Source organism: Monodelphis domestica, chromosome 1 (assembly GCF_027887165.1).
Source record: "Monodelphis domestica isolate mMonDom1 chromosome 1, mMonDom1.pri, whole genome shotgun sequence".
In the NCBI taxonomy this organism is placed as follows: Eukaryota; Metazoa; Chordata; class Mammalia; order Didelphimorphia; family Didelphidae; genus Monodelphis; species Monodelphis domestica.
In genome coordinates, this window is record NC_077227.1 from 550,747,057 (window position 1) to 550,773,640 (window position 26,584).

General features: G+C 36.9%; 1 protein-coding gene across 26 annotated transcripts in view; it reads left to right on the top strand.

The window, feature by feature from the left end:
* Window positions 1-26,584, top strand: part of MYT1L (myelin transcription factor 1 like) — a 730,943-nt gene that overhangs the window by 611,425 nt on the left and 92,934 nt on the right. For all 26 annotated transcript variants that reach the window (XM_056813380.1, XM_056813371.1, XM_056813377.1 and 23 more), the window contains one exon: window positions 21,107-21,169. In XM_056813380.1, coding sequence (XP_056669358.1) covers window positions 21,107-21,169 — 63 coding nt within the window. The remainder of the gene's footprint in view (window positions 1-21,106; window positions 21,170-26,584) is intronic.

Below are 26,584 nucleotides of genomic sequence, written 5' to 3' on the forward strand. Positions count from 1 at the left end.
AATTTCACCCAAGGTAAATGATATTAAATGCCTAACAGTTTAAGTAACCCAACCAAATGGAACTAGTTCTTTGTTTATGTTTTTGGCCTTGCTGCTTAAATGTCAGACCCATTCAAACCTGGGAAAATTTCCTTTGCATGTTGAATTCTTCAGGTTTCACCTCCCTACAATAAAGGGGCTAGACTAGATGATCTCCTAAGCCTCCTTCCATCTTCAGTCCAATCATCTGTGTTCTAAGTTCCCTTTTGGCCCCAACAATAAGTTTGCTGCAGACTTCTGTGTCAATTTAAAGTTTACAAAGTATTTCTCTAACAGTACCCTTGTAAAAGCAGGGAATGTAAATATTTTCATCCCCATTTTATAGATGCAGAAACTGAGTCTTAAATAGTTACCCAAGGTCACACCTCCAGTAAGTGTCAAAACTGAGATTCCAATTCAGATCATCAGATCGCCAGGCCAGAGTTCTTTCCACTCTACCTTGCTGTTTCTCCCATTCTGCGTTCTAAGGATCTTTCCAGCTCTAACAGGCAATGATCATATGAAATCTGAGCCACATCACACAGTTGCATTATCTCCTATGATGGTATGACCTACAATCAGGAAAAATGTTATTGGATGCAAAGTAGTCCCTTTCGGTAATGCACTTTGGACTGAGGAAGGTGGTTAGAAATGGGAATGTTTGTTGCCTTGAGTCCACTGCACTAGTCATCTTTCGTTTTTGTTTTTTTGTTTGTTTGTTTTTTTTGCATGGGTCCTTCGAGTCCAATCCCAATACTGAGTCCAGCTGCCCCAGCCTCTTGTTTAGCTGCCTTCACTGCTGCTGGAACGTGCATGTGCTCTGGCAGCAGTTTCCCATGGAACATCCCCTTAAATGAATGGGACTTCAGGATGTGCTAGGTACGTTCAGCCACACTGGACAAAAGCGTATTTGCTGGATGGGTCTGGTGTGTCATTCAGCGCTGCGGCGGCTAACAGTGTTGGCATTGAGGGGTCAGAACCAGACTACACACTCAGGTCCATTAACCCCTTCCCTGCTGAGGGGAGTTAAAGCCTCTGTCATTTGAGGGTGGGGGTGGGGAGCTGATTGATTTTAAATGCTGTATAATTATGGTGAAAGGGACCCCTTGGTTTAACAGTGATTCTCTTATTTTATTGGCATTATTTATTGAGAGGCAGCTAGGTGGCTCCTTGAAGAGAGTACTGGGTTTGGAGTCAGGAATACCCAAGTTCAAATCCAGCCTCAGACATACCTAAGTTGCATGATCCTGGGCAAGTCACTTAACCACAGTGTGCCTCAGTTTCCTCATCTAGGGACAGCTAGATGGATATGGTGGATATAACAATAACAATAGTACCTACCTCCCAGGGTTGTTGTGAAGATAAAATGAAATAATATTTGTAAAGCATTTTATAAACCTTAAAGCACTATGTAAATGCTAGCTATTAATTATTGTCACAAATTGTCTATAGGGATATGAGTGCTGGATCAGAAAATTTCATGCAGCATGAAGAATAGAGCTGCTGTAGCAAATACCTTTCAGTTTCTAAAAATATATCAACCCATAGCATTCGAATTTCTTACAGAAAACACATTCATTCATAAGCCTGTTCTTTGCATTAGTTCTGCTTAGGAATATTTTGAACCCTGATATCTTAGGATTGTTATTGTTTAGTACTTTTAGTTGTATCTGTCTCTTTGTGACCCCATTTAGGTTTTCTCTGCAAAAAAACTGGAGTAGTTTGCCACTTCTTTCTCCAGCTCATTTAACAGATGAAGAAATGGAGGCCAACAGGGTAAAGTGACTTTCCTGGAGTCACACAGCTAATAAGTCTCTGAGGCCAGATTTGAACTCAGGTCTTCCTGACTCCAGGCCCAATGCTCTATACATTGCACCACTTAGTTGCCTCCAAATACTTTAGGGTGCCTCTATATTTAATTCATCAACTGTGAGTTGTTCTCCTTGGTCAAAGCTAACCTCAACTTATTTTGATTTATTTCAACAAGCATTCATCAAGCATCTAGGCTAAGACAGGCAGGAGGGTTAATACATATAGAAAAGTAATAAATATCAGAAAAATCCGAATTCAGAAAGACCTGGGTTTAAGTCCTGCCTGAGACATAAAATGATGGTTAAGATCCCTGAGTAAATCACAACTTCTCAGGGGCTCGGGCAACCTCTTAAGACTAAAAGTCTGAGAATAATTACTGATCCACATGAGTGGGACAATAATACCAGGAGTTCCTGCTGCCAAACAAATCATCAATTCAGAACAGGAACAACAAAAACAAACACACTTCTATTCCAGGCACAGGATGTAAAAATATAAAAAGTAAAAGAGCCCCTGTTCTTAGGTAGTTTACAAGGATGCATTGAGAGCTCCTTCTTGGTGATGTAAGTTTTCTGTAGTCACTGAAGTCAGTAATAAAGAAGCTTGAAAATGAGCTTCTTTATTAACTCATTTGCTTCATTTTTCCTCCAAATCAGCAAGATTTATTAAGCACCTACTTTGTGTCAGCCACTATGCAAGGTGCTGGGGAAACAAAGACAGAAAAAGGAACTCCTAGCCTTCCAGAGGCAACATAGGACACACTTATAAGAATAGAGGAAGCATGAAGCATATGCATAGGTGAAATGCAATACAAAGTATTTGAGTTGAGAGACATTAGCAGCTTGAGGGATACAGAAAGATCATGAGCAAAAAGGCAGTTCCAAGCACAGGAATAAATGCTCAGTTAGTTCTCTGGCATTCCATCACTCCCCCCACCTCGAAAATCGCCACTCAACCAATATTTCTATATCTCTCAAGTCTGATAATAAATCCAGATATTGAGGACCTAAAGATGGTGCCAAATACTGAAATGCCATCTGAATCTCAATAATAATGTTAATAACAATAATAAATCTTGTCATAATAGTAATGTTTTGTGGTTTTGAAATTCTTGGCTTATGATGTATACAGTAAGGAAAGTAGTTCTTTATTAACACAATACTTTGCATGTAATATTTTCTGTTGGAATTATTTTAAACCCTTACCTTCTGTCTTGCAATTGATACTAAGTATTGGTTCCATGACAAAAGGGTGGTAAGGGCAAGGCAATTGAGGTCACACAGGGTCACACAGCTAGGTAGTGTCTGAGGTCAAATTTGAACCCAGAATGTCCTGTCTCCAGGTCTGGCTTTCAATCCACTGAGCCATTGAGCAGCCCCTTGACTACGATTAAATTGAATCTTTGAGTAGAAGAAATGGCACTCCATTTGGAATCAAAGGACTAGGATTAAGCCCCAACTCTACTATTATGTACAATTACTGTTTCTGTGCAGCTTTGGATGAGCTAAACTCATCAGTCCTCAGTTTCTTCCTCTGTCAAGTAAGTGTCTGGGCTAAATGATTCCTCAGGACCATTCTTATGCCAAATCCTAGGACTCTAAAGAAAGTGAAACTGAGTATTGGGTTAACCAGAATAATCTACATTCCCTGATCATAGCCAATTACAGGGAGTTTGTTGTTGTTGTTCAGTGGTTTTAGTAATTCTTTGTGAGAGTCCTAGGAACGTGACTTGGAACTTAGGGTTACGGGTTCGGGGTCATATTCCTGGGGCTCTTAACCTGTGACCTGTGTTTGGAGCATTCCAGACATGCTAATGGAATGGGTCAGACGAGAAGAAAAGTCATGACTCTGGGAGGAAGGGGTTCCCTTTACACACCCCACTTGGGATTTTTAAAACAAAGATACTGGAGTGATTTGCCATTTCATTTTCCAGTTCATTTGACAGATGGAAAAGTAGGCAAACAGAGTTAAGTTGCTTATCCAGAATCATACAGCTAGTAAATGTCTGAGGCTGAGTTTGAATTCATCTTCTCCTGAGAATCCTCCTAAGCATCCAGACCTGGGTGCTCTGTCCACTTTGCCACCTAGCTGCAAACAAGAAATTTACCCACAAGTAAACTATTAAAAGATTCTTTCTTTTTGACCCATAGTTAAAAAGGAATTATCTGCTTTTAAAGTTTTATTGCATCTACATATCTATATATCAAAACAATACCCAGAAGAAGCTACTGCTTCTTCCTTTTTAACAATGTAGAAGAAGGAGAGAATTACATTATATATAAATAGAATTTTTTTAATGAAATTAAATGGCCCAGTGGATTGAGAGCCAGGCCTAGAGACTGGAGGTCTAATCTTTCAACTCTAACATTCTATTTCCATGATTTCACCAAGAAAGAAAAGTTGAAAAAGTATGGTTATCCTTACCTATTGGTGAAGCATCCACATGATGTAATTTCAAGAAATATCAGGATGGCCCTATCTTCCAAATAATAACTCCTCCCAATTCACTGAAAACTAAAATTCTACATTAGAGCTTCTGTTTTTTGACTTGAGATTTTGACTTCTTTTTAAATTAAGTACCTAAAAAGGGCTTATACATCTTCAAATTTTTCTGGAAATTTATTTCAGTATGATTGAGTTGATAAATTCCTATCCTGAGTTAGGGCTAACATTTAAGTTGGAGATAAGTACTATCAACAAAGAGAAAAGGATATAGGAAAGAAAAAATTGAGAAAAATTTTCACCAACTTTGCTTATTTTTCACAATGCTGTCCTTGAACCAACGGCAAAGAGGGAATCATGAATGGCCAGAAGAATAACTGCTATTTATCTAAGTTTGTGGGCCTGGATTTTAAGACCTCAAAAGGAAAATTAAGCTATTTCTTACAGTTTAAAAAATAATAATAATTTACAAAGGCTTTCAATTTGTTTGGATTTTAACTTCTGATCTTAAGAAGTTAGACAGTCAGCCTGATATACTGGGGGAGGGGAATTCATATTTCATTTAAGACCACATTTATTCAATTAGAGTAAAATGGTAAATTGGGTCAATTCTCTAGATCAATGGTCTCCAAAATTTTCTGATCAGTCTCCCTTGTTGGTCCTAATAAAATGAGCTCGTTCTTACAATATGTGCATATTTATTTATAAATTATAAACATATAATAAGAGTAAGCATGGCATATGGATGAAGAACTAGCGTCCAAGCCAAGAAGACCTGAGTTCAAGTCCTACCTCTGACATATATTTACTGTCTGACACTGGGAAGATCACTTAACCTCTCATTTAAGTAGACAACAGCCTAAAACTGTAAGCTATACAGAAGGGCAGACCTGCAGTAGTAGTTGAAGTTCCTCATTGGGAGCTTCCTATGTAAATTAAATCATATGTCCAAACTACTAATTATATGTGTTACAAAATTTATATATAAATAGAATTTTTTAATGAAATTAAAAGGCCCAATGGATTGAGAGCCAGGATTAGAGATGGGAGGTCCTAGGTTCAAATCTAGCCTCAGACACTTCCTACTTTTGTGACCTTGAGCAGGCCACTTAACCCTCATTGCCTAGCCCTTATAGATCTTCCACTTTGAAATAAATTCACAGTATTGGTTTTAATATGGAAGATAAGATTTTAATGAGATAAAAAGGAAATAATTTTGTAATTATAATAATCATTACATGATGACAATATTCTATTATCAAATGATAACATTTTCATAAGACTCTAAAAGGATACCCTGGAGTTTATTAAGTGAGGTAGTAACATGAGTAGACTTTTATTTTATCCTTGTGGTAGCCAAGTGGAAGCAGGATGAATTAAAGATTCACTTCTCAGCCTTTTGGTTAAGCTGGGTTGGAGAAAGAAATTCTTGAGGCAGGGGAACAATATGGAGGCTGTTGCAATATTCTAGGCTAGATGAGAAAATAGTGGTGAAAGTAGAAAGGAGAGGTGACAGGATATGTGGAATAAAAATGATAAGATTTGATATCCGATTAAATATATGAAGTGAGGGACAATGAAGTAGCAAAGATCTCCCCAAAGCTGTGATCCTGGGTGCCTAGAGGGAAAGTGGTGCCTTCCAAAGAAATAGGAAAGTTTAGAGTAGAAGTAGATTTTGAAGGAAACTGTTGTAATGATGTTGTAACCCACTGGGGTCTGCTCAACTTGGGAGACTCACTTGTCCCACCCAAAATGAAAAGAGGAGCTGGGGAGGAGAGAGGGAAATCTCACTCACTGATCACAGACTTGGGACACCTGTCACAGCTACCAGATGATCTGCAGGCTGGAGAGATTTTTCCTTGTGGTACCTATTCTGCATGCTTACAGAGATATTAGATTATAACCACCCTAAAGTGACAATACATGCCCTAGGTTTGTTTTTTGAGGGGAAGGTGGAGTGGAACCCATCTTCCCAATCTCTAGTTGGCTGATAAATCCTTTGGGGTTAGACCTGGACCACAAGGGACCATAGGCTACTCAATTGAGAAATGTTTTTTCAATATGATCAAACCAAAGGAGAGTTTTCAATTAAAATATGTACCCATTATCAGCTCCTTATCACTCAGTGACTTTGATAAATCACTTAACCTCTCTAGATCACAGTTTCCTCAGCCCTAAAAGGAAGGGTTTGTTTGGAAGTCCTTTAATACTTCTGCCATCTCTAAGTCTATCTGAACCCTGTTGGAGCACCCAAATTTTACTTTTTTGCCATTTTATTTTGTTAGTGTGGTATAGAACCACATTTGACTTTTTTCTTATTTTTCAAAATTTGAAAATATATTGTACATACATTTAATTCACAAATTATATTTTGTTCTGTGCTGGGTATGATGAAAGAAAGGATGCTATGTTACCCTCTCATAATGTAACTTAATAACTAAGACTTGCTAGTCAGCTGACCTTCAATTATTACAATACTTTTATTGTTGTTTTATTTAAAGTTTAAAATACCCAACTGAATTTTTTTCTTCCTTTTTATTTTCTGAGTATCTAAACTAATTAGGATCAGAGCCACAACTAGGGTAGAAGCAGCAGGTCTTTGCCATGGGACAGTAAATTTAGAAGATGTTGTGAGCTGTACTGTACTGAAGTGTCTTCTCCCCTGCTTACCCAAGCCCTAGTGGTGGCTTTGTCCCACAGCATATTTCCTCTGCTCCAGGAGCTGCCATATTATAGGTGAACCTCTCTTGATCCCCTCCCATTTACCAAGGTGCAAAAATTGTTGGTTAAGGGTATATTTGACCTATCATCTTAAAGGATCTTATCAGTTTCTGCTTGGATCTCATTTGATTCAATTGATTCAAGTGAATAATTATAGTAAGAACTCATGTTGCCATAGCAATTTAAAGTTTGGAAATTCCCTTCTCTATATTGAGCTCATGAGGTAGCAAATGTGGATATTATTTCCTCCATATTACATATGAAAGAACTGAAGCTCAGGAAGCCCACAACACAAAACCTGCTAATTTCAGTATATTACATAAATTTGAGCCAAAAGTAGGGATGAAAGTGATGATGAACCAAGAAGAATAGGCACAATTTACATCAGATTGTGAGATTAAATTTTTGTTTCAAAATAAGGAAAGATTTACTTATATAAATTTTATACAAATTAGATTGATGATTCCTAAGGTTCTTTATATCTCTAAATCTTATAATAATACTAACTACGTGAATAAAGTGCCTGTTTTTTTTTTAAACTATAATTGGGGTGGCTAATTTAATGGATAGAGAGCTAGGCCTGGAGACAGGAGATCCTAAGTTCAAATCTGGACTCAGTCATGTCCTCGCTACGTGTCCCTGGGCAAGTTACTTAACCACAGGAACATAGCCCTTACCTCATTTCTGCCTTGAAACTTATACTACATATAGTTTCTAAGTCAGAAGGTAAGGGTTATTAAAAAAATAACTGTTATTGATACATTTTAAACATTTCTGTTATTCCTAATACTGATTCAGCCAAGAGAATATTTCATTATTAAAGGTATAGTTAAGCAAAATAAATAAATTGACCTTGTCTGGCTCTATATGCCTCACTCTGTTCCTAGAGCCTAACACCTCACTAATAAGAGAAGTGAATTTTATTATCAGTCATATGCAACCAAAGTTGGTCATTATACTGATTTGAGTTTTAATGGTTTTTACAATTATATTCCTTGGCATCATTATAGTCAGTTTATATAGTTTTTTTCTTGCTTCTACTTACTTTACTTCATTTCATCTAATTCTCACCTTTCTCTTAATTATTCATATTTATTATTTCTTACAACCTATTTGGTCCCATGCTTGTTGGTCATTCCCCAATAAATAGAGACCTACTTTGTGTCCCTTGATTTTGCTACCAAAAAGAGTATGAAAAGCAGCTAGGTGGCTCAGTGGATAGAGATCCAGAATTAGAGATGGAAGGTCTTGGGTTCAAATTTGACCTCAGATAATTCCTAGATGTATGAGCTTTGGCAAGTCACTAAACCCTAATTGCCTAGCCTCTATCTCTCTTCTGCCTTAGAACCAATACTTAATGTTGATTTTAAGATGGAAGGTAAAAGTTTCTTTAAAAGAATATGACTAGAAATATTTTGGTATGGATATATTTGTATGTATATTTATATCATAACTAAATTATATGTTCAATAGTGGAAGTATTCAGTCAACAGGCTTGAATATTTTAGTGATATTTCTTACTAATTCCAAATGGTTTTTAAGAGAAGTTGGACTGATTCATGGCTCTGCCAGTAGTGTATTAATGTCTCTACCTTCCCACAACCCCTTTGGTATTGACTATTTCCATTTTTGCTATCATTGCCAATCTGATGGTTATGATGCAAAAATCTTAAAGTTATTTGTTTTTATTTTGCATTTATTTTATTATTTGTGATATAAAAAATGTTTCCATAGTTATCTTAGGACACCAGATTTAGATCTGGAAGGGACTTGATAAACCATGTAGGCCAGGACCCTAATGTTTGGATGAGCAACTAGGAACCAGATTTGCCCAAGGTCACAAGGGAGGCAGTAAGTAACAATACTGGGATTTCTGACTATGAGCACTCTGGTTCTACTGCCATTGCATTTTCCACTTTATCATGCTGATAACTTTCATCCTTCCTCTTGAAACTGTCTGTACACATACTTGACAACTTCTCTGTTTCAAAATGACTTGTGATACATACATCCATACATCCATGCACACATATATAAATACATATGTGTGTATATACACACATGTTTATTGTTGTTCTCTGTGACTTCATTTGGGGTTTTCTTAGCAAAGATACTGGAGTGATTTACCTTCCTTCTCCAGCTCATTTTACAGATGAGGAAACTGAGACAAACAGGGTTAAGTGCCTTGCCCAGAATTATATAGCTAGTAAATATCTAAGGCCAGATTTGATTCATGTTGCTCTATTCACTGAGCCACCCTAGCCTCCCATATATACATACACATATATATGTTATTCACCTATAACATATATATGTACCAATTCTTTACCTATCTAGGATATCAGCCTTTTATCAAAGATATTTGATACAAAGTTAAAGTGCCTTTTGATTTCTTGAATGCAGTGTAGTCTTGTGTGACTAGTGATGCAACAGAAAATTCAATGGATGTAGATTCAGAATGCCCAAGTTTCAGTCATGATTCTGATTTTTTTCTACTCAGGAAAATGATTTCTACTTTCTTTGATATTCTTTGTATGTCTTTTTTTTTACGCCCTTAACTTCCTGCAGAATCAATACTGTGTATTGGTTCTAAGGCAGAAGAGTGATAAGGGCTAGGCAATGGGGTGGGGAGGTTAAGTGACTTACCAAGGGTCCTAACATCAAATTTGAACCCAGTACCTCTCATCTCTAGGCCTGGCACTCAATCCACTGAGTCATCTAGCTGCCCCTGTTCTATAATTTCTATAGAGCAAAGTGTGACTAGATCTGAATGCTTTCCAGATATTAGTCCTGCAAATGACCCATTTTGAGAGATCTTCATCTATAAGGGCATGATTCTATATGGATGATGCTCCCGTTTTTAAAATATACTTTGACATGCACACACAAATAACTGATATCTATTGCCATGGTTTTAATAATACCTGACATGTCTATAGCCTTTTGAAACTGACAAGGTGCTTTATCTACATTATCTGATTTTGAGTAGTACTAAGGTATTCTGATCCAATGATATGTAATAGAAAATATATCTTTAAATATAATTCCTTCCCAAAGCATTGCAATTTCATTCATTAATCTCCATAATATTCTTCTTTTAAAAAGCAAAATGAAAAGATATTTTTATAAGGCAAGACAAGGCAAAAATTATTCTAGGTCTTGTGAAAAATTAAACAGTAATGCAAGTGAGATTCCCAGATTAAATAAATGTATGGATTTGTAGATGGGCAAGGCAACTACAGTATATTGGAAGAGAATTGGACCAAATTAAAAAGAACTGAGCTAATACCCCAACTCCAAAATGACTCAGGGGGCCAAGTCACTTTGCTTGTTCTCATCTCAGTTATCTCACCTGTAAAATGAGTGTTAAATGAGATGATCTTCAAGATCCTTTGTAGCTATGACACCATATGATTCAAAACCATAAAGAGGTAAAATGACTGAAAGACAAATCAGAGACAGATTCAAGAACAGAGCTGAATTAGAATCTAGTCCAAAATAATCTGATTCCTATTTTTGTGATCCCTTATGTAAGAAAATATGAAATCTTCCCTTTTATACACATATGTGCACATTATTTTAGATGATACTGTATTTATGACCTGTTTATGGAAATCAACTCTTTATACTTAAGTGGGCTAGATAGATCCCTATCCAAATTTAGAGAGACATTTCAGTCTCCTGAAAACCGAAGTAAAAAAAAAAGTATTCCTATGTAAGCATCAAGGTAATTTTGACATTAAATAACCAAAAGAAGCCAAATAATATGTTCTTTGGAAAGGACTTCTGAGATATAGATGGTTTGACACCCACTCTTTGATAACTTTGAACTATAGACTTGTGTTGTTGTTGTTGAAGAATTAAGAAGTCTCTTGATGAGGGTGTGAGAAGAAAGTGTAAAAACTGGCTTGAAAATTAACATCAAAAAAACTAAGTTCTTGGCAACTGGTTCCATCATTTCCTGGCACACAGAGAGAAAAGGAAATGGAAGCAGTGTCAGATTTTATATTTTTTAGTTCAAAGATCACTGCAGACAGTAACTGCAGCCACAAATTAAAAGACACTTGTTCCTTGGAAGGAAAGCTATGGAAATTTTGGACTGCATATTAAAAAGCAGAGATATCACCTTGCTGACAAAGGTCCATATAGTTAAAGCTATGGTTTTTCCAGTAACTATGTTTGACTGTGAGAGTGGGACTAGAAGAAAAGCTGAGTGTCACAGAACTGATCTTTTCAAATTGGGGTCCTCAAGAAAACTTTTGAGAATTCCTTGGACAGCAAAGAGTTCAAATCAGTCAATACTTCAAGAAGTTAATTCAGACTCTTCACTAGAAGGTCAAATACTGAATCTAAAGCTTAAATACTTTAGCCACTTAATGAGAAGAACAGACTCATTGGAAAAGACTCTAATGTTGTGAAAGAATAAAAGCCAAAGGAGATGGAGATGACAGAGGATAAGATAGAGAGATAGTGTCATGGAAACAACAAATGTGAACAAGGATAGACTTCAAGAGACAGTAGGGGAAAAAAGGACCTGATATACTAAGATCCATGAGATCACAAAAAGTCAGACACAACTGAACAACATAAGAAATTGGCCTCTGAGAGGATAGTGGAGAGGAACAGATTGGGATTGGTATCTCAGCATAAAAACATAAGGAGACAGGAATTAAACCTATCCTTTCATTGGTATGCTCAAAATAAGAAGAAACTTTCTACTATTATAGAGCATCACCTTCTCTGTAATTTATAATCTTAAAGTTGCCAGGATCATTAAGAGGTTATGACTGTCTGTTGTCATAAAGCCAGAATGTGTCAGAATTAAGATATGAATATAGGTTTTCTTAGTTCCAATGCTGCTGCAAAAAAAAAAAATAAGCAAAATTTTAAGATTATATTTTAAAATTTTATTTAATTAATTAAATTTAAATTTTAAAATAATCTCCTATAAAATAAGAGGTAAAAATTCTAATTACCCTAAATCAGTAGTATCAATCTCAAACAGAAATGAGGAACACCAAACCATACATACACATCCCTCCTGGTTGCATATTGATTTAGAAATATTTACATTGTCTAGTGTTTTATTTTATTTTGGTAAATATCTCTGAATTACATTTTAATCTGGTTCAGCCTTCACTTAGGAGTGTTGTGGGTAGCACAGAACCCCTGGAAAGCCTATTTGACTCCTCTGGAAATTGAATGAAAACTGTGAAGTTCATTATCTCCACCACGCACCCCAAATGTATTCTAATACATAACACAATTTAAAAGGAACTTTTTGGGGCATGTGTTTACTTATAATTTCACAAAGTGAATAAGCTATTTGTTCAAATGATCACAAATTTAGGGCTGGGAGGAATTTGAGAAGCCATCTAGTCTGAGTCTCAGAGAAGTTAACCAGAGTAGCATAGATGTGATGAAATATTTAAGACAAAATTAAAACCTAGATCCCCTAATTCCAAATCCAGTACTCTGTCCACTCTTCCAAGTCATGAGAGACATTTCCAACCAAACAAGTGTTTGTTTGTTTGTTTGTTTTTTGGACTCTACCTTAGAACTTAATTGGTTAAAAAAGGTACAAAGAAAGATGTAAGAGAGACTGCCTGAAGTCTGTGGTCATAGGTCACCTCACCACAAAGGAATAATAATGGCTGAAGCTAAGGCCAGAAACAGAGAATAATTCTTTATCCTATCTTTAACATCCTTGCAATAGCTATACAAATTTCAAGGTTGTTTGATTCAACTGTTCTTGCTCGACTTTTTTTTTAGCACAGAAGAACACTATGTTGGGGGGAGAGGGAATAATAATGTTTTATTGTCCTATTCATTTGTTTTGAATAACATACAGCCTAATAATGATACACATGATTACAGAAGACAGGATAGACAATAGAAAGTGCAAGCATTTTAGTAAAAAGACCTTCATTGAGTCAGAGTGACCATAATACTACCATTTATCCTCTCTGGACCTCAGTTTGCTCTATATCTATATCTATAAAATGATGAGGATAGAGTAGACCATCTGGACAATCCTGCCCCTCTCTAAAATTATGATTCTATTACCCTATGATAGGGGTTCTTAATCTTTCATGTTATGGACCCCTTTAGCAGTCTAGTAAATTCTGTGGATTCCTCAGAATAATTTTCTTTAAGAATTCAAAATTAAAGAGCATGCAAAATTTCAGTTACAAATGAATGAACATAAAAATGATTTTTTTCACATCCAAGTTCACAGATATCTTCTATCTGTGATATCATTAGATAGATTAGATAGATATCACAGATATCTAATCTATCAACTCTTTAGCAATCTATGTACTCCAGGGGAAGAAACCCTGTTCTGGGATATCATCTAAAAAGCAAAAAGGATTCAATTGAAATTAGTCTTTTTTTAATCACTCTTTGCTGTGCTGGTCCAACTGCCTCAGTACTAAGAATCTGTACAGGTTTCCATGGGAGGCAAAGAGGGGCCAGTTTCTATGGGAACACAGTTAGCTTCATCTGCTATTTCCCAAAGCAAGCTGCTCAGTACGGGCTCCCAGAGCATCCTCTCCACAGGAGCCCAAGAGTAATCACATGGAGGCCTCATTCTTCACAGGGAATGGGTCTGCCCTTGAAAAGTTAGATTCAAACTGAATTTTGGTAAATAGATATTAAATGTACTAGGGGAACTCACTACTTAAAGGAGCACCAATGTGTGTCATGTTCTGAGGCAAAGAAGCCTTTGAGGATCCAAATAATCACTCCCTCATAAGCAATGTGCAATCAAGAAAGGATCTGTTTTCAAATTTGGCCTTAAACCCTTCCTAACTGTGTGAGCCTGGGCAAGTCACTTAACCCCCATTGCCTAGTCCTTACCACTCTTCTGCCTTGGAACCAGAACACAGTATTGATTCTAAGACGGAAGATGAGAAAGAAAGAGATGAGGGGGAGGAAGAAAAGAAGGAAGGAAAGAAGGAAGGAAGGAAAGAAGGAAGGAAGGAAAGAAGGAAGGAAGGAAAGAAGGAAGGAAGGAAGGAAGGAAGGAAGGAAGGAAGGAAGGAAGGAAGGAAGGAAGGAAGGAAGGAAGGAAGGAAGGAAGGAAGGAAGGAAGGAAGGAAGGAAGGAAGGAAGGGAGGAAGGAAGGAAGAAAAGCTTTTGAAGCCTGGAGGTCCAGAATCGTCACTATCTTTTGATTGAGGAGAGTAACTTAATCCTTTGAGGCCTTACTTTCTACTTGTTTTAGTAGATAACATCTGAGGTCTCTGGATCTAAATATATGTTCTGTTGTATATCAATAGAGTTTGGAGGTTCATTTGTTTGTTTTAATACTGACTTTCCTAAAACAGAGATTGAGAAAGTGATTGTCTTGAGTGATAAAAGTGCAAAAGCATGCAAATAATCTGAGATTTTCAGCAGTATTCTAGAGACTGTGTAGGGTTCTGGGATTCTTAGGAAAAACTGACATTCTACATACCATCAAGGGCCTCATTGTTGTTCTGTCATGTGCACTCTTGTGATGATGTGGAGCATAGCATGCCAATACTGTTTCTGGGCTTTTCTTGGCAAATATAGTGAAGGAGTTTGACATTTCTTTCTCCAATAGATTAAAGCAAACAGAGGTTAAGTGGCTTGCCTGCAGTCACATAGCTGTTTAGTGTCTGAGGGCAGATTTGAACTCAAGTGTTCTTGATACCAGACCCAGAACTCTATCCTCCAGTCACCTAGCTGCTTCAAGGACCTTACTTACACTCAACAAAGTAGGCTATAAAGTAATTAAGTAATAGTTCCAGAATTTAGTTCATATGCTTCAAAAAGGCCACAAGAATCATAAATTTAGAACTAGAAAAGACCATAGAGGTCATCTAGACTCTTTTCACTGATGAGTAATCACAGGAATTATAGATTAAAAAATAAAATTATAGAAAAATAATATGGGAGGTCACATACTTGGGAAAATTAATCAATGAATCAATGAGCAAACATTTATTAAGCACCTCCTATATGCCAGGGTCTGTGCTAAGCATTGAAGATTAAAAACCCAAGTCAAAACACTCTCTTCACCAAAGAAGATCACATTCAAAGTGGGGTACCAACATGTACATGTGCAGGTACATAAAAGATCCATACAAAGCTTATAAAAAGTAACAACTATTACAAATTAATAGCCAAGTTGGGAGCCTATGAATTACCTCCCAGAGAAGATAGCATTTGAGCTGAATTATGAAGGAAACAAAGGATTCTAAGAAGGAGAGGTAAAAAAAAAAAACAAGTATTCCAGGCAACAGGGTTGATAGGAAATGAAGCATAGAATATGAGAATCAACAAATAGGCTGGTATGACTGAACTATGGAGAATATGGAAAGATGTAACATGTGAGTAGACTGGAAAGATAGGGAGGGTCAAGACTATGAAGTACTTTAAATGCCAAATGGAGAAGTTTATATTTGATCCTGTAAAAGAGCCCTTGGAATTTATTAAGTAGCAGAGGAACATGGTCAGGCCTATGCCTTAGGGAAATCACTGTAGTGCCTTTGTGGAGAATAGATTGGAGTAAGGAGAGATTTGGAGCAAGCAAGCAAGAAAGGATGGGGGGGTGCAGCTGGGTGGCTCAGTGGATTGAGAGTCAGGCCTAGAGATGGGAGGTCCTAGGTTCCAATCTTCCCAGATGTGTGATCCTGGGCAAGTCACTTGACCCCCATTGCCTAGCCCTTACCACTCTTCTGCCTTGGAACCAATTCACAGTATTGATTCCAAGACGGAAGGTAAGAGTTAAAAAAAAAAAAGGATAAGGACCAGGGTTCTAACCTAGATCCCCTGACTCTACCACCCACACAGTGCAGTAGATAGAGTCCCTAGCCCTGGAATCAGGAGGACCTTGTTCAAATATGACCTGAGATGTTTGTTTCCTGGCTCTGTGACCCAGGGCAAGTCACTTAACTTCATCTCAGTTTCTTTATCTGTCAAATGAACTAGAGAAGGAAATGGAAAACTGCTCTAGTATCTTTGCCTAGAAAATGCTAGATAGGGTCATGAAAAGCCTGACATGACTGAAATGACTCAAAATTGACAAAGATAGATTGCTGATCCTTAAAAATCAATGTTTTATGGTTTTGAGTGAAGCTAGGAGCAAGTGTACAGAACAGCAGAGATTTTTCAGTGTCCTTGGCACTCCACTGTAACCATTAGGAGTTCATGCAAATGCAGATTTTCACAAGCCTTTTGGGGTTTGTTTTTTAGTCTGTTAACTGTAGCATCAACAGCGTGAGGGAGATCTAGTTCACACTGTGAAAATTCCAATTGTGAGTAGAAAAAGACTCCAAACGCTTTTATTCTAAAAGAAAGTCAGGAGAGAGAATGGAATCCTCAAGAAGATCACAAACCTATAGGTTCTACCCCTCCTTTCCCAGAATAAATTACTATCCCTTTCTACATAAAAAATTCTGGGGAGATGAGCCAAGTTGAGTTTGTGGGTTTGTAAGTAAATAGAAAAAAAAGTTTCATTTGCTTATTTTTTCTGATTTTTTTGGCAAGGAAAAGAAGTTTTGGTAAATGACATTCAAGCTTCTGAAAAGTACTTTGGAATCTTAATAGGCTAGGGACCACTTTTTAACTTGTAATAATTGAAAATTATATAGTTATATATTATATAAAGTACATTTTATATTATTTGACATACAGTTTATGTACCCATATACACATTCATTTGTGTGTCCACCTAGTTGTATATATGGGTGTACATCTGTATATACACACAAACATCTATAAGTGTATGTACACATTCATATAGGATAAACAACATAAGACCACCAGAGTAAAGACCAAGTTTGGAGTCAGAATCACCTGAGTTCAGAAGACATGCCAGCCATGTGTGCTCATGAGCAATCACATGCATTTAGCTAATGCTTATCAGGGGCTGGTGTGTACTGGCAGTTCCTCACCAGAAAATCCGGTAAAAGGTGCCAGCCACAAGTCCGGGTGCTACAGAGAAAAAGACAAAAGGTATATAGTCTCTGACGCTAGAGTTTAAGTCTAGCTGATGGTAGAGACAACATGTATAACTAATGATAAAAATAAAACCAGGTCATTCATTTAGGTTACATGGGGAAAGGATTGACTAAGCACTTGTCATAGACACCATACTAGGGTAAGCACTGGCAATGCAAAGACCAAAAAACAGTCCTTGCCCACAAAAAACTTAACACTCTACTGCTTATGTCAATCAGTAAACATTATTAAACTTGGAATAAGAATTTAATTAAGCATATAATTAAGCAGAATGATAAGGGATTGTTATTACTTTCAATCATTTTATATCAATGATTGAATATATTTGATTAATTAGTAATTAATATAAACTTAATGCTAATTAAGCTTGTAAGAGATATTTAAAAATAGATTCCTTTGGGGGAAAGACCCTGTGGACAAAGGGATTTGAAAAGACTTCATTTAGGTAAGATAATGTTTGAGCAAAGCACTGCAGGAAACTAGAGATGCTAACAGGCAGAGGTGAATTGGAGTGTATACATGCCAGAAGAGGGAGGACAAATACCTTGCATGGGCCATTACCTCCTGGCACTGCTAGATTAGTCTGCAAGGCTATGAAATATTGCCCAGTTGTTATTCTGCATGGGTAGAGTTCTCTATACCACAACACAGGCCCCAATCAATAAGTAGATGCTTTGTCCAAACTTGTGATTTCATCTGAATAGAATATTCTGGGTGAGGGAATTCTCTCCATACATTTATCTGCTCTAAAAGTACTATATGTTCTATATCATGACCCCATTGCAATATGATATATTATGATACAACACATCAATATATTATATAAAGACAAAATGATATATACTGAATTCGTATATATTATGTTATGGTATATTATGTATTACAAAAGAATAACCCTTGCATTGTATAATATCACACCTGTAGATAGCAATGGAAAAGTCCAATGAATATTTCTGCAGTTTTTTTACCATATTAAAATGAATAAATTTGTAGTAAGCATTTTAATTTGAAAGAACTAATGGAAATATTTAAGAAAATTATTGTCAAATATAAAGCATTGGTTGCTAAGAAATAGTTGCCCCCTTTTTAATATTCTCAGAACAAAACATTTTCTGTTGAGGCATGGTGACTTGTATTAGTTACAGCGTTTCCTCTGATGAGGACCATGTGTTTGCAGGTAATTACCCACTTGAGAGAGCAACCCACATCTGTGGAGGCTGTGCTTATGCCTTTAAACAAATATGGAAAGTAGAAGGGGAAAATGACCATTTGAATTCTACCAAATAAATTATTTTAAAAACAGGCTGCTCAGTCTTTTTCCCCCAAATCTGCATTTTTGTGTGTGTTTATGTGTACCAAACTATAGGCTCATGCTCAAACTCTAGTCCTTCATGCCCATTTTAAAATATCCTCTCACCAATGTGCATATTTCTATTTTTTAAATCCCTGCTTGCTTCCTCTTCTCTCCTTTTTTTATCACTCTTAACCTTTTCTCCCCTTGATATGAAAATATCTTAATATGAAAACTCATTTCTCATTTACCTATTACTGGTTTCCACAAAGACTGCCTAGGGAAATCATTTCCACTTGGCTGTTTGTTACCCTCCCTCTGGGGACCGGCCCTTAACTAAGCTCAAGTCTTCAAAATGATATGACAAGTATGCTGTGAGATCTAGGATTGCATTCCCTTGCTTGAGATTGAACGTGTCTTTGAGCAGTTTAAAATTACAACAGGCCTTCATTCGTCTCTATGTCAAAACATGGCATTCGTGTAACTAAAATTGGTCTACGGTTCATTTTATTTTCTATTTTGTTCATTGAGAGTTATCGTCTCATCTTGAGAAATTAGGTTCCTTGCTGTCAAAGCCTCAAGCTGTTACTTCTGCTGGCCTGTTCTCAATATTTAATATCCAGCATGCCTTTCTATTCAGAAAGTCAACACAAAGCTCTCATGGTCTATCTAAAGATAATTAAATAAATTTAAACCTACAAAGTACACTATATCTATTTTTTACTTTTGCAATAAGAAGAGATGCTCTGCAGGTGGCTTGCCTAGGGAAAATGTTAAATTGCAGTTTCACCACTGGGTGGTGATATTTTTTAGTATCACTGATATTTAGGGCCAGAAGTGAAACCAGTGATGAGTGTCAGGCTGTGCCCCAGCTGGTCTCTAGATGTTTCATGGTAAGTGTTGTGAAACTGTCCTATTGCCGGCCTGTGGTCAGTGAGACAACTTGGAAATCATGACTGTGATCAAAAAGCCTGAGAATGGCTTTTGGTTGCTGATTCCCAAGTTGGCATCATTTGTAGGGGACAGTCTGCTCTAGTCTTCTAAATGACAAAGGTTATGAGAAAGTAGTTTGATTAAATGAAATCACAAACCATTTTAATTGACTCAACTGGCCAACCAGAAAAAAAAAATTCAATTACATTACATTCAGCAAGCATCTTCAAGGCACTGGGATAGGTCTGGCAATACATTAAAACAAGCAATTGTAAAAACAGCCCTTCACACAAAGAATTTAACATCCTGCCACTTTAAGCCAATTGATCAATCAGTTAATAGTATTTATTATATGTACAGTCTGATTCTGGGATACAAGAAAAGACAAGAAAAATAGATCTTGCATTCAAAAAACATACATTTTAATGGTGGAGTCAAAGTAACTAAATATGGTAAAATATATACAGAGTATTTAGAAAGTGACCAAAGAAGTAATTTCTCAAATCCCCCATAGGAGAAGATTGGATTTGAGCTGATTCTTGAAGGAAGCCTAGGCATGAATGACAGTCTGTAAAAACTCATCACAGAACATGGAATGCCATGTTTGAGGAGCCGCAAGTCAAATAGATCTATGCTGATGAGTTGACTTGAGAGAAGATGAAGTTTTCATTCTTAAGACCACCTGAGAACCTAGGTCACTGAACACTGTAGGGACTTTTGTGTTAGTTTTACAAATCTTAGATTAAATAGAACTAAATTCCTTTATTATACTGGGGATTAGCACCAAGAGTAACACTTACTTTACAGGTTATTACATGAGGCTTTTAATGTAAGTAGCCACATTGTTGTTATACCAGGAGTAAGATTTGACCTGTGGCATATCCAATTCTGCATAAAGATAAGCCCTATTAGACTGTATTCTGCTAAATTTAAAGAGACTGTGGCATAGGCCAGTGATGGTGAACCTATGGCATATGTGCCAAAGATGGCACACAGAGTGCTCTCTGTGGGCCTGTGTATCCCACTCCACTGCCCCAGAGTTCATTACTAAAAAGGCAGAGGGACTCAGGTGGAGCTGCTCCCTTCTCCCCTTTCCAACCTACCAGAAAACATTTTTTCATATCTACCCTCTACCCAGAAGCCCAATGAGAGTGCTTTCTCCCTCCCCCCCTATGTGGGGTAACAGGAGGGCAGGGTGTACCTAGAACTCAGTAGGGGAGCAGGACACAGCACAGGGTCTCTGGGGGTGGAGCATAGCATGTGATCTCTAAAAGGTTCACCATCACTGCCATAGGCAGTATCTGTGGTTTTTTCTTTGTTGAAATCTCCAATATGGAAAATCCCTCCATAGATCTGAATGGAGATCTGCAGCAACAACTTTGTGACAGACTGACTCATAGTCTTATAGAGTTGATAGTTATAAAACTATTAACACAGATCAGAGCCAAGACTTGAACCCAGGTCCTGCCTCCAAATTTTGCCCTTCACTCACTAAGTCACATTGCTTCTGAAAATATCCATAAGAGAATCCAGCTACATTAGGGACTCTCATTTGTCGTTGTTCAAAATCAGATAGTTTAATGACTTAAGAGAAATAAAATTATTCTGAGCTCATAGAGTCAAAGAATGCTCTCTCCCATACATTTGTACCAAGAACTGTGATGGAACCTTGGGAGGAGGAATTTAACTCAAGGTTTGTATTTGGAAATTGTGATTCATTTTTATTGAATTAGGTTCCAGAATGGGTTCGGTCAGGTACTACCTCTGCAGAGATAGGTTAGACATTAACAGAGACAGGTCTTTGAGAACTCAGCAAGGAAGATGCTTATTTAAAACTTAAATGTCTGAACATTTTGATTTCTTCCAAGTAAATGTTGCCATTTACAATTTTAATTATAGGTGCCCCACTCCTGGTTGTGATGGCTCTGGACATATTACTGGCAATTATGCTTCTCATCGAAGGTATGTAAAAATGCTTATTTTTTTCTTTCTTCTAACATAAAAAATGTATGAATTTGTGGAATAGCAACAAAATATAATGCATACCAAGGAAACCTACTGACCAGGCTAAATGTGGACATGCTAGATCTGATATTAATGGGAGAATTTTGCTATATAGGATAATGTGGCTTAGAATATAGACCTTAGAATATATTGTCACACAGCTAGCCCCCCTGTCATGGCAGATCCTTGAGATGGATTTTTTCTCAAACAAGTCCATTCATCACCTAAAATAAGTTTTACCAAAGAAGTCTTCCCACACCTTGAAAGAGTCCAAGATAAGTCAGAGAGACAGACTGATCTAGGACTTATATATTATCCACCCCTCCCCCCTACTAATCATAGACATTGAAGAGGCAAATACTTTCAGTGGGGAAGGTCTTTTAGACATTGAGAATTTAATCAGAACTGAGTGGTCCATATAAGCAGGGATCAGCAACTTTATAATTATATCATAACTTAGCAATAAAAACTAAAATATATATATACATATATGTACATGTACACATATTTATAATGTTTAAAACATATTCTGCCTGCCAAAAATATTTGAATATGGGACAATGATCATTCAGGACAGGAAACTTTATATTAGGATTAATTTGAAAAAATCCCTTGGCATACTGTCAGTAGTAGTGAGTCTAAGTATGCACCTGGTTCTTTGCCCCGGACTAATGTAACCTGTACAGTTATTATGATCATAGAATCAAGAGTCAGTTTAGTAAACATTTATTAAGAGCCTACTATGTGCCAGTGCTGAGCACTGGGGGAGGGATGCAAAACAAGGAAAAGGATAATCCTTGCATTCAAAGATCTCACAATCTAATGAAGAGAAAACAAGCAAAAATGTCAAAATAAGCTATGTACAGGAAAATATAAAAAATTTCAAAGAAAAAAGGCACTAGAATTAAGAGAGGTTGAGAAAAGCTCCTTGAAGAAAATGGAATGTTAGGTGAAATTTGAAAAAATGGCTGAGGGAAGCCAAGTAGTAGAAATGAGGAAGGAAAACATTTCAGACATGGGAGACACCCAGAGGAAAATGTCCAGAGCCAGGAGATGGAGGTGTCTTATTCAAGGGGCAGCAAGAAGACCAATATCACTGGCAGGAAGTAAGACTGGAAATGCATAGGGGAAAAGAAGAGGAATGTGGTGGTGGGAGATTATGAAAGACTTTGAACATCAAACAGATTTTTTCATTTGACCATGGAAGTGATAGGGAAACATTGGGGTTACTGAGTGAAAGATGCCTTGGTTGTACCTATTCTTTAGGAAAATCACTTTGGTGACTGAATGGAGGATGATTAGAGCAGCAAGGGACTTGAGGCAGATTGAGATAAGGGAAGTCCTTTAAGTCATAGTCTTTTCCCAAAGAAATAATACTGTTACTAATCTAAGATTATATGTAATAGACTTCATCATTAATACATGAAACATAAATTCTGATTTCAAACGGTTGTTTCTTGTCCACATGCACAGAAATAAATGCACTGGTCTACATGTGATAGCTAGCAGCAACTTGTGGGAATCTACACGTATACATTCAAAATGGCAAAATTCCTGCAAAATCTGTGACCTTTCCTATTTGGGGATTTCTATTTTGAAAAACAAGCAGTGTAAGAAAAGATAGGCCATTCTAATCTGAAAATAAAATAAATAAGAGGAAGAAAAGTTCAAGGTGATCCAAAAGCAAATTGCCTATCTATAAGCCATATCACACTTCCTAACTATGGGTGTCTCCCAAGGATCTGTACTGATTCCTTTTCACTTTTCTCTCTAAAGAAGAGCCAGATAGGTGACACAATGAATGAAGTATCACAACAGCAAACAGGAAGACCTCAGTTCAAATCCTGATTCATACACATATCAAAAACAGGACAGGAAAGGCATTTAATCTCTTTATGCCTCATTTTCTTCCATTGTAAAGTGGAGCTGATAAACAGCACCTACCTCTAAGGGTTGTTGTAAGGATCAAATGAGATAATATTTATATAACATTCCTTAACATAGTGCTTGACACATAACAGCCACTTAATAAATACATACTTCTTCATATATAACATTTCACTTTAGGATCTCATTAGCAATCATCGATTCAATTTTCATCTCTTTACAGCTGGTTCCCTGATCTCTATATCTACCTCTAGTCTCCCTTATGAATTGCACTCAAGCATCACCAACTGCCTATGAGACAGCTTGAACTCTTGGTCTTCATAGGTATCTCAAACTAAAGATAGCCAGTGATCATTCAGTAAAGGCATTTAGTAAAATCTAAAGAGACCCTGGAATGTGTCTTCGGATGAAAAGTAGATATTCCCCACCCTGGAAAGGATCTGAAGTTTAAATAGCTCAATTGTATATGAAGAAACTAGCAAGACTGTGAACTTGCTTGCAGGGCACAAATTGATCTCTTACCTTTGTCTTTAGCCACTAATTTATATGATTTCCAAAGGAGGTGGGAAGTGGAAATGACTGAATTGAAACTGACCATCCTAAGGAAAGGTAGAATAGTGACTTTTGAACCAGAAAGAAGAGACAACACCCCTCTCTTCTGCCCTTTGCCTAGAGGTAACAGACAACCTCAGAGCCCCAGCTCTAGCTTCATCTTTTCCACAGTTCTTCTTGGCTTAGGAATGTCAGCTTTTACTTAAGCCTTATGATTTACTTCTTCTTATAAATACAAAACAGGTCTCATTATCAATCCACTCTATCCCTCAACCTACTCATTTTCCCAATTTCCTCATAACTGTCCGAGGTACCACCTTCTTCCTAATCACCCAACTTCTTCACTGTTATCCTTGATCCCATTCACACTCACCCCATATATTTAATCTGTAGCTAAATATCAGTTCTTCCTTCACAATATTTCTCCCTTCTTTTCTCTCTTGCTGACACTACCCTAGTACAAATCTCACCTAGACCTTTTAGATACCAAGTGCCCAAACTGCAACCCTCATGCAGCATGTGAACACCCCTACCTTACCTGAGACAGGAGAGGGAGGAAGGACTCCCATTGGGCTGCTAGGCAGAGGGGTGGGTGATGTGAGAAATGTCCTCAAGCATGTGTGGAGAGGTGGGGGAGCAGCCCGCTCTGGCACACATGCCATCGTTTTACCAACATGAAGCTAGACAACTGCAATAGTATTCTGATTGGTCTCTCTGGCTTTAGTTTTTCCACTCTACTCCATCCTCCATTCAGCTACCAAAATGATTTTCTTAAAGTAGGATTCTAACCACATGTCCTTCCCTAGCCCACAATATATTCCTGTGGTTCCCTGTTATCTCTAGGATCAAATATAAAATTCTCTATTTTGTATTTAAAACTCTTCACAATCTGGCCTCTTCTAATCTTCCCAGTCTTCTTCTTCTCCCCTCCAGGTACTTTACAATCCAGTGACACTAGTTTACTTGCCTTTCCTCACAAGTACCAGTTGTCCATCATGTCTAGAATTCTCTTCTTGCTCTGCCCCTCTGCGTTAGTTTCCCTGACTTCTTCAAGACTAAACTTAAATCTTACTTCTGCAGAGGGTTTTTTCTGGTCCCTATTAACTACTAGTGCCTTAACCTCTGAGATTTCTTCCCATCCATTACATATTTATAGCTTTTTTTATCTTGTCTCTGAATTAGAATACAAATTTTGAGGAGAGGAACTCTTTTTCTCTTTTTGTATTCCAGAACTTACCATTGTCTGGCAGATGTTGTGTATAATTATAATAATAACAATAATTATAGTTACATATATATTTAATTCCTTCTGGGCACTGTCTTTGTATCACCATTACTCATATAATACAATAATAATATTATTATAACATATAGAGTTTTAAGGTTTGCAAAGCACTTTACAAATATTACCACATACTATCTTCATGACAACCCTACTAGCTAGATGCTATTATTATACTCATTTAAAGAAACTGAAGTAGTTGGAGATTAAATGCCTTGCCCAAGTGTCACACAGCTAGCTAGTACATGTCTGAGGATAGATTTGAACTTAGATTTTCCTATCTTCAGGTCCAATCCACTGTACCATCTACATGTTTCTAGTACCTGTGATCCAGGTAGTCCTCACAGATTGAAGCCAAGGTGAGAAGAGCACTAGTTCCCTTTAGGGTTGGTTGGACTGCTCTTGTGAGCCAGAGTTGAATGATCAGAGTAAAACGGAAATCACTAAACTTTGGTTACATTAAATCTAGTCACGTTAGATTGTGACATTCTTTAGGGCAGGATTGTTTTTTGCTTTTCTTTGTATACCTAGCAATTAGCACAAAGCCTGAAACCTATCTGTCATCTAAAAAATGCATATTGATTGGCCTAATTTTGACTAAAGACTAAATTAAAAATCGGGGTGTTTTTGAACCACAGAAATATACCCATTATCAGCCAATTATGCTATGTTGGCTGACTTTAAAATTTAAATTTTTTAAATTACACTTTGGATATGATCCAGAAAAGTATTGCTGGCATTTATTATCCATTTTGTGGATATTAGGCCAGGTCCATCTGAATATTGAACTAGAAATACTTATCTGGACCATGTTTTCTATACTGTTTATAGATATGCATAAATAGAAATATATATGTTAAATATGTGATTAATTATTTGATTGGATATATGAATATTTGTTTATGGGTGTCTTTGAAGAGCACTTGTTAGGAAGGTTCTATTGTATGCATGTATTTGTATATTTTTATGAATGTATTTATTATGTATGAATGTATGTAACATGTGAGCTCCAGTTTCTATCCTAGAGCCAGACAGGCTACATCTCCAGAGAACCCTAAGACCCTTAAAGGTTTATGAATTTCTTTTCTCTACTGCTATTTGCTTGAGTATCTACACAGCTATGTTCTCTCTGTGGTTAAAGGACAATTACTAGAACCCCAGTTACATTTAACTACTTCACATCAATTAGATTTTACAGAGTTATAGCAAGAGGAAATATACAAACATCCCCTTCCACACCTGAGGATATGTGGGAAAGTCACAACATTCAAGCAAGCTGATAGGGGTCTGTGTTTGCAGCTGACCCCCTATTACAGGCATATCTATAACGTATACCTATTCAAGTCATATTCTTATACTAATTTTATTGAGATATATATTGTCTTGATACAATAAAACCTTTTCTAATAATATCCCAATTCTCCTTTACAAAGGACATTCTTCTACTAATAGTCTTCCATTAACAGAAAGGAGGATCATCATTATTCTGAGAGCATGGTGCCAATATTTATCAATGAACTTGAACAGAATTTTATATCCAGGGGCATCTGGGTTGCTCAGTGGATTGAGAGCCAGGCCTAGAAATGAGAGGCCCAGGCTTCAAATCTGTACTCACATATTTCCTAGCTGTGTGGCCCTGGGCAAGTCACTTA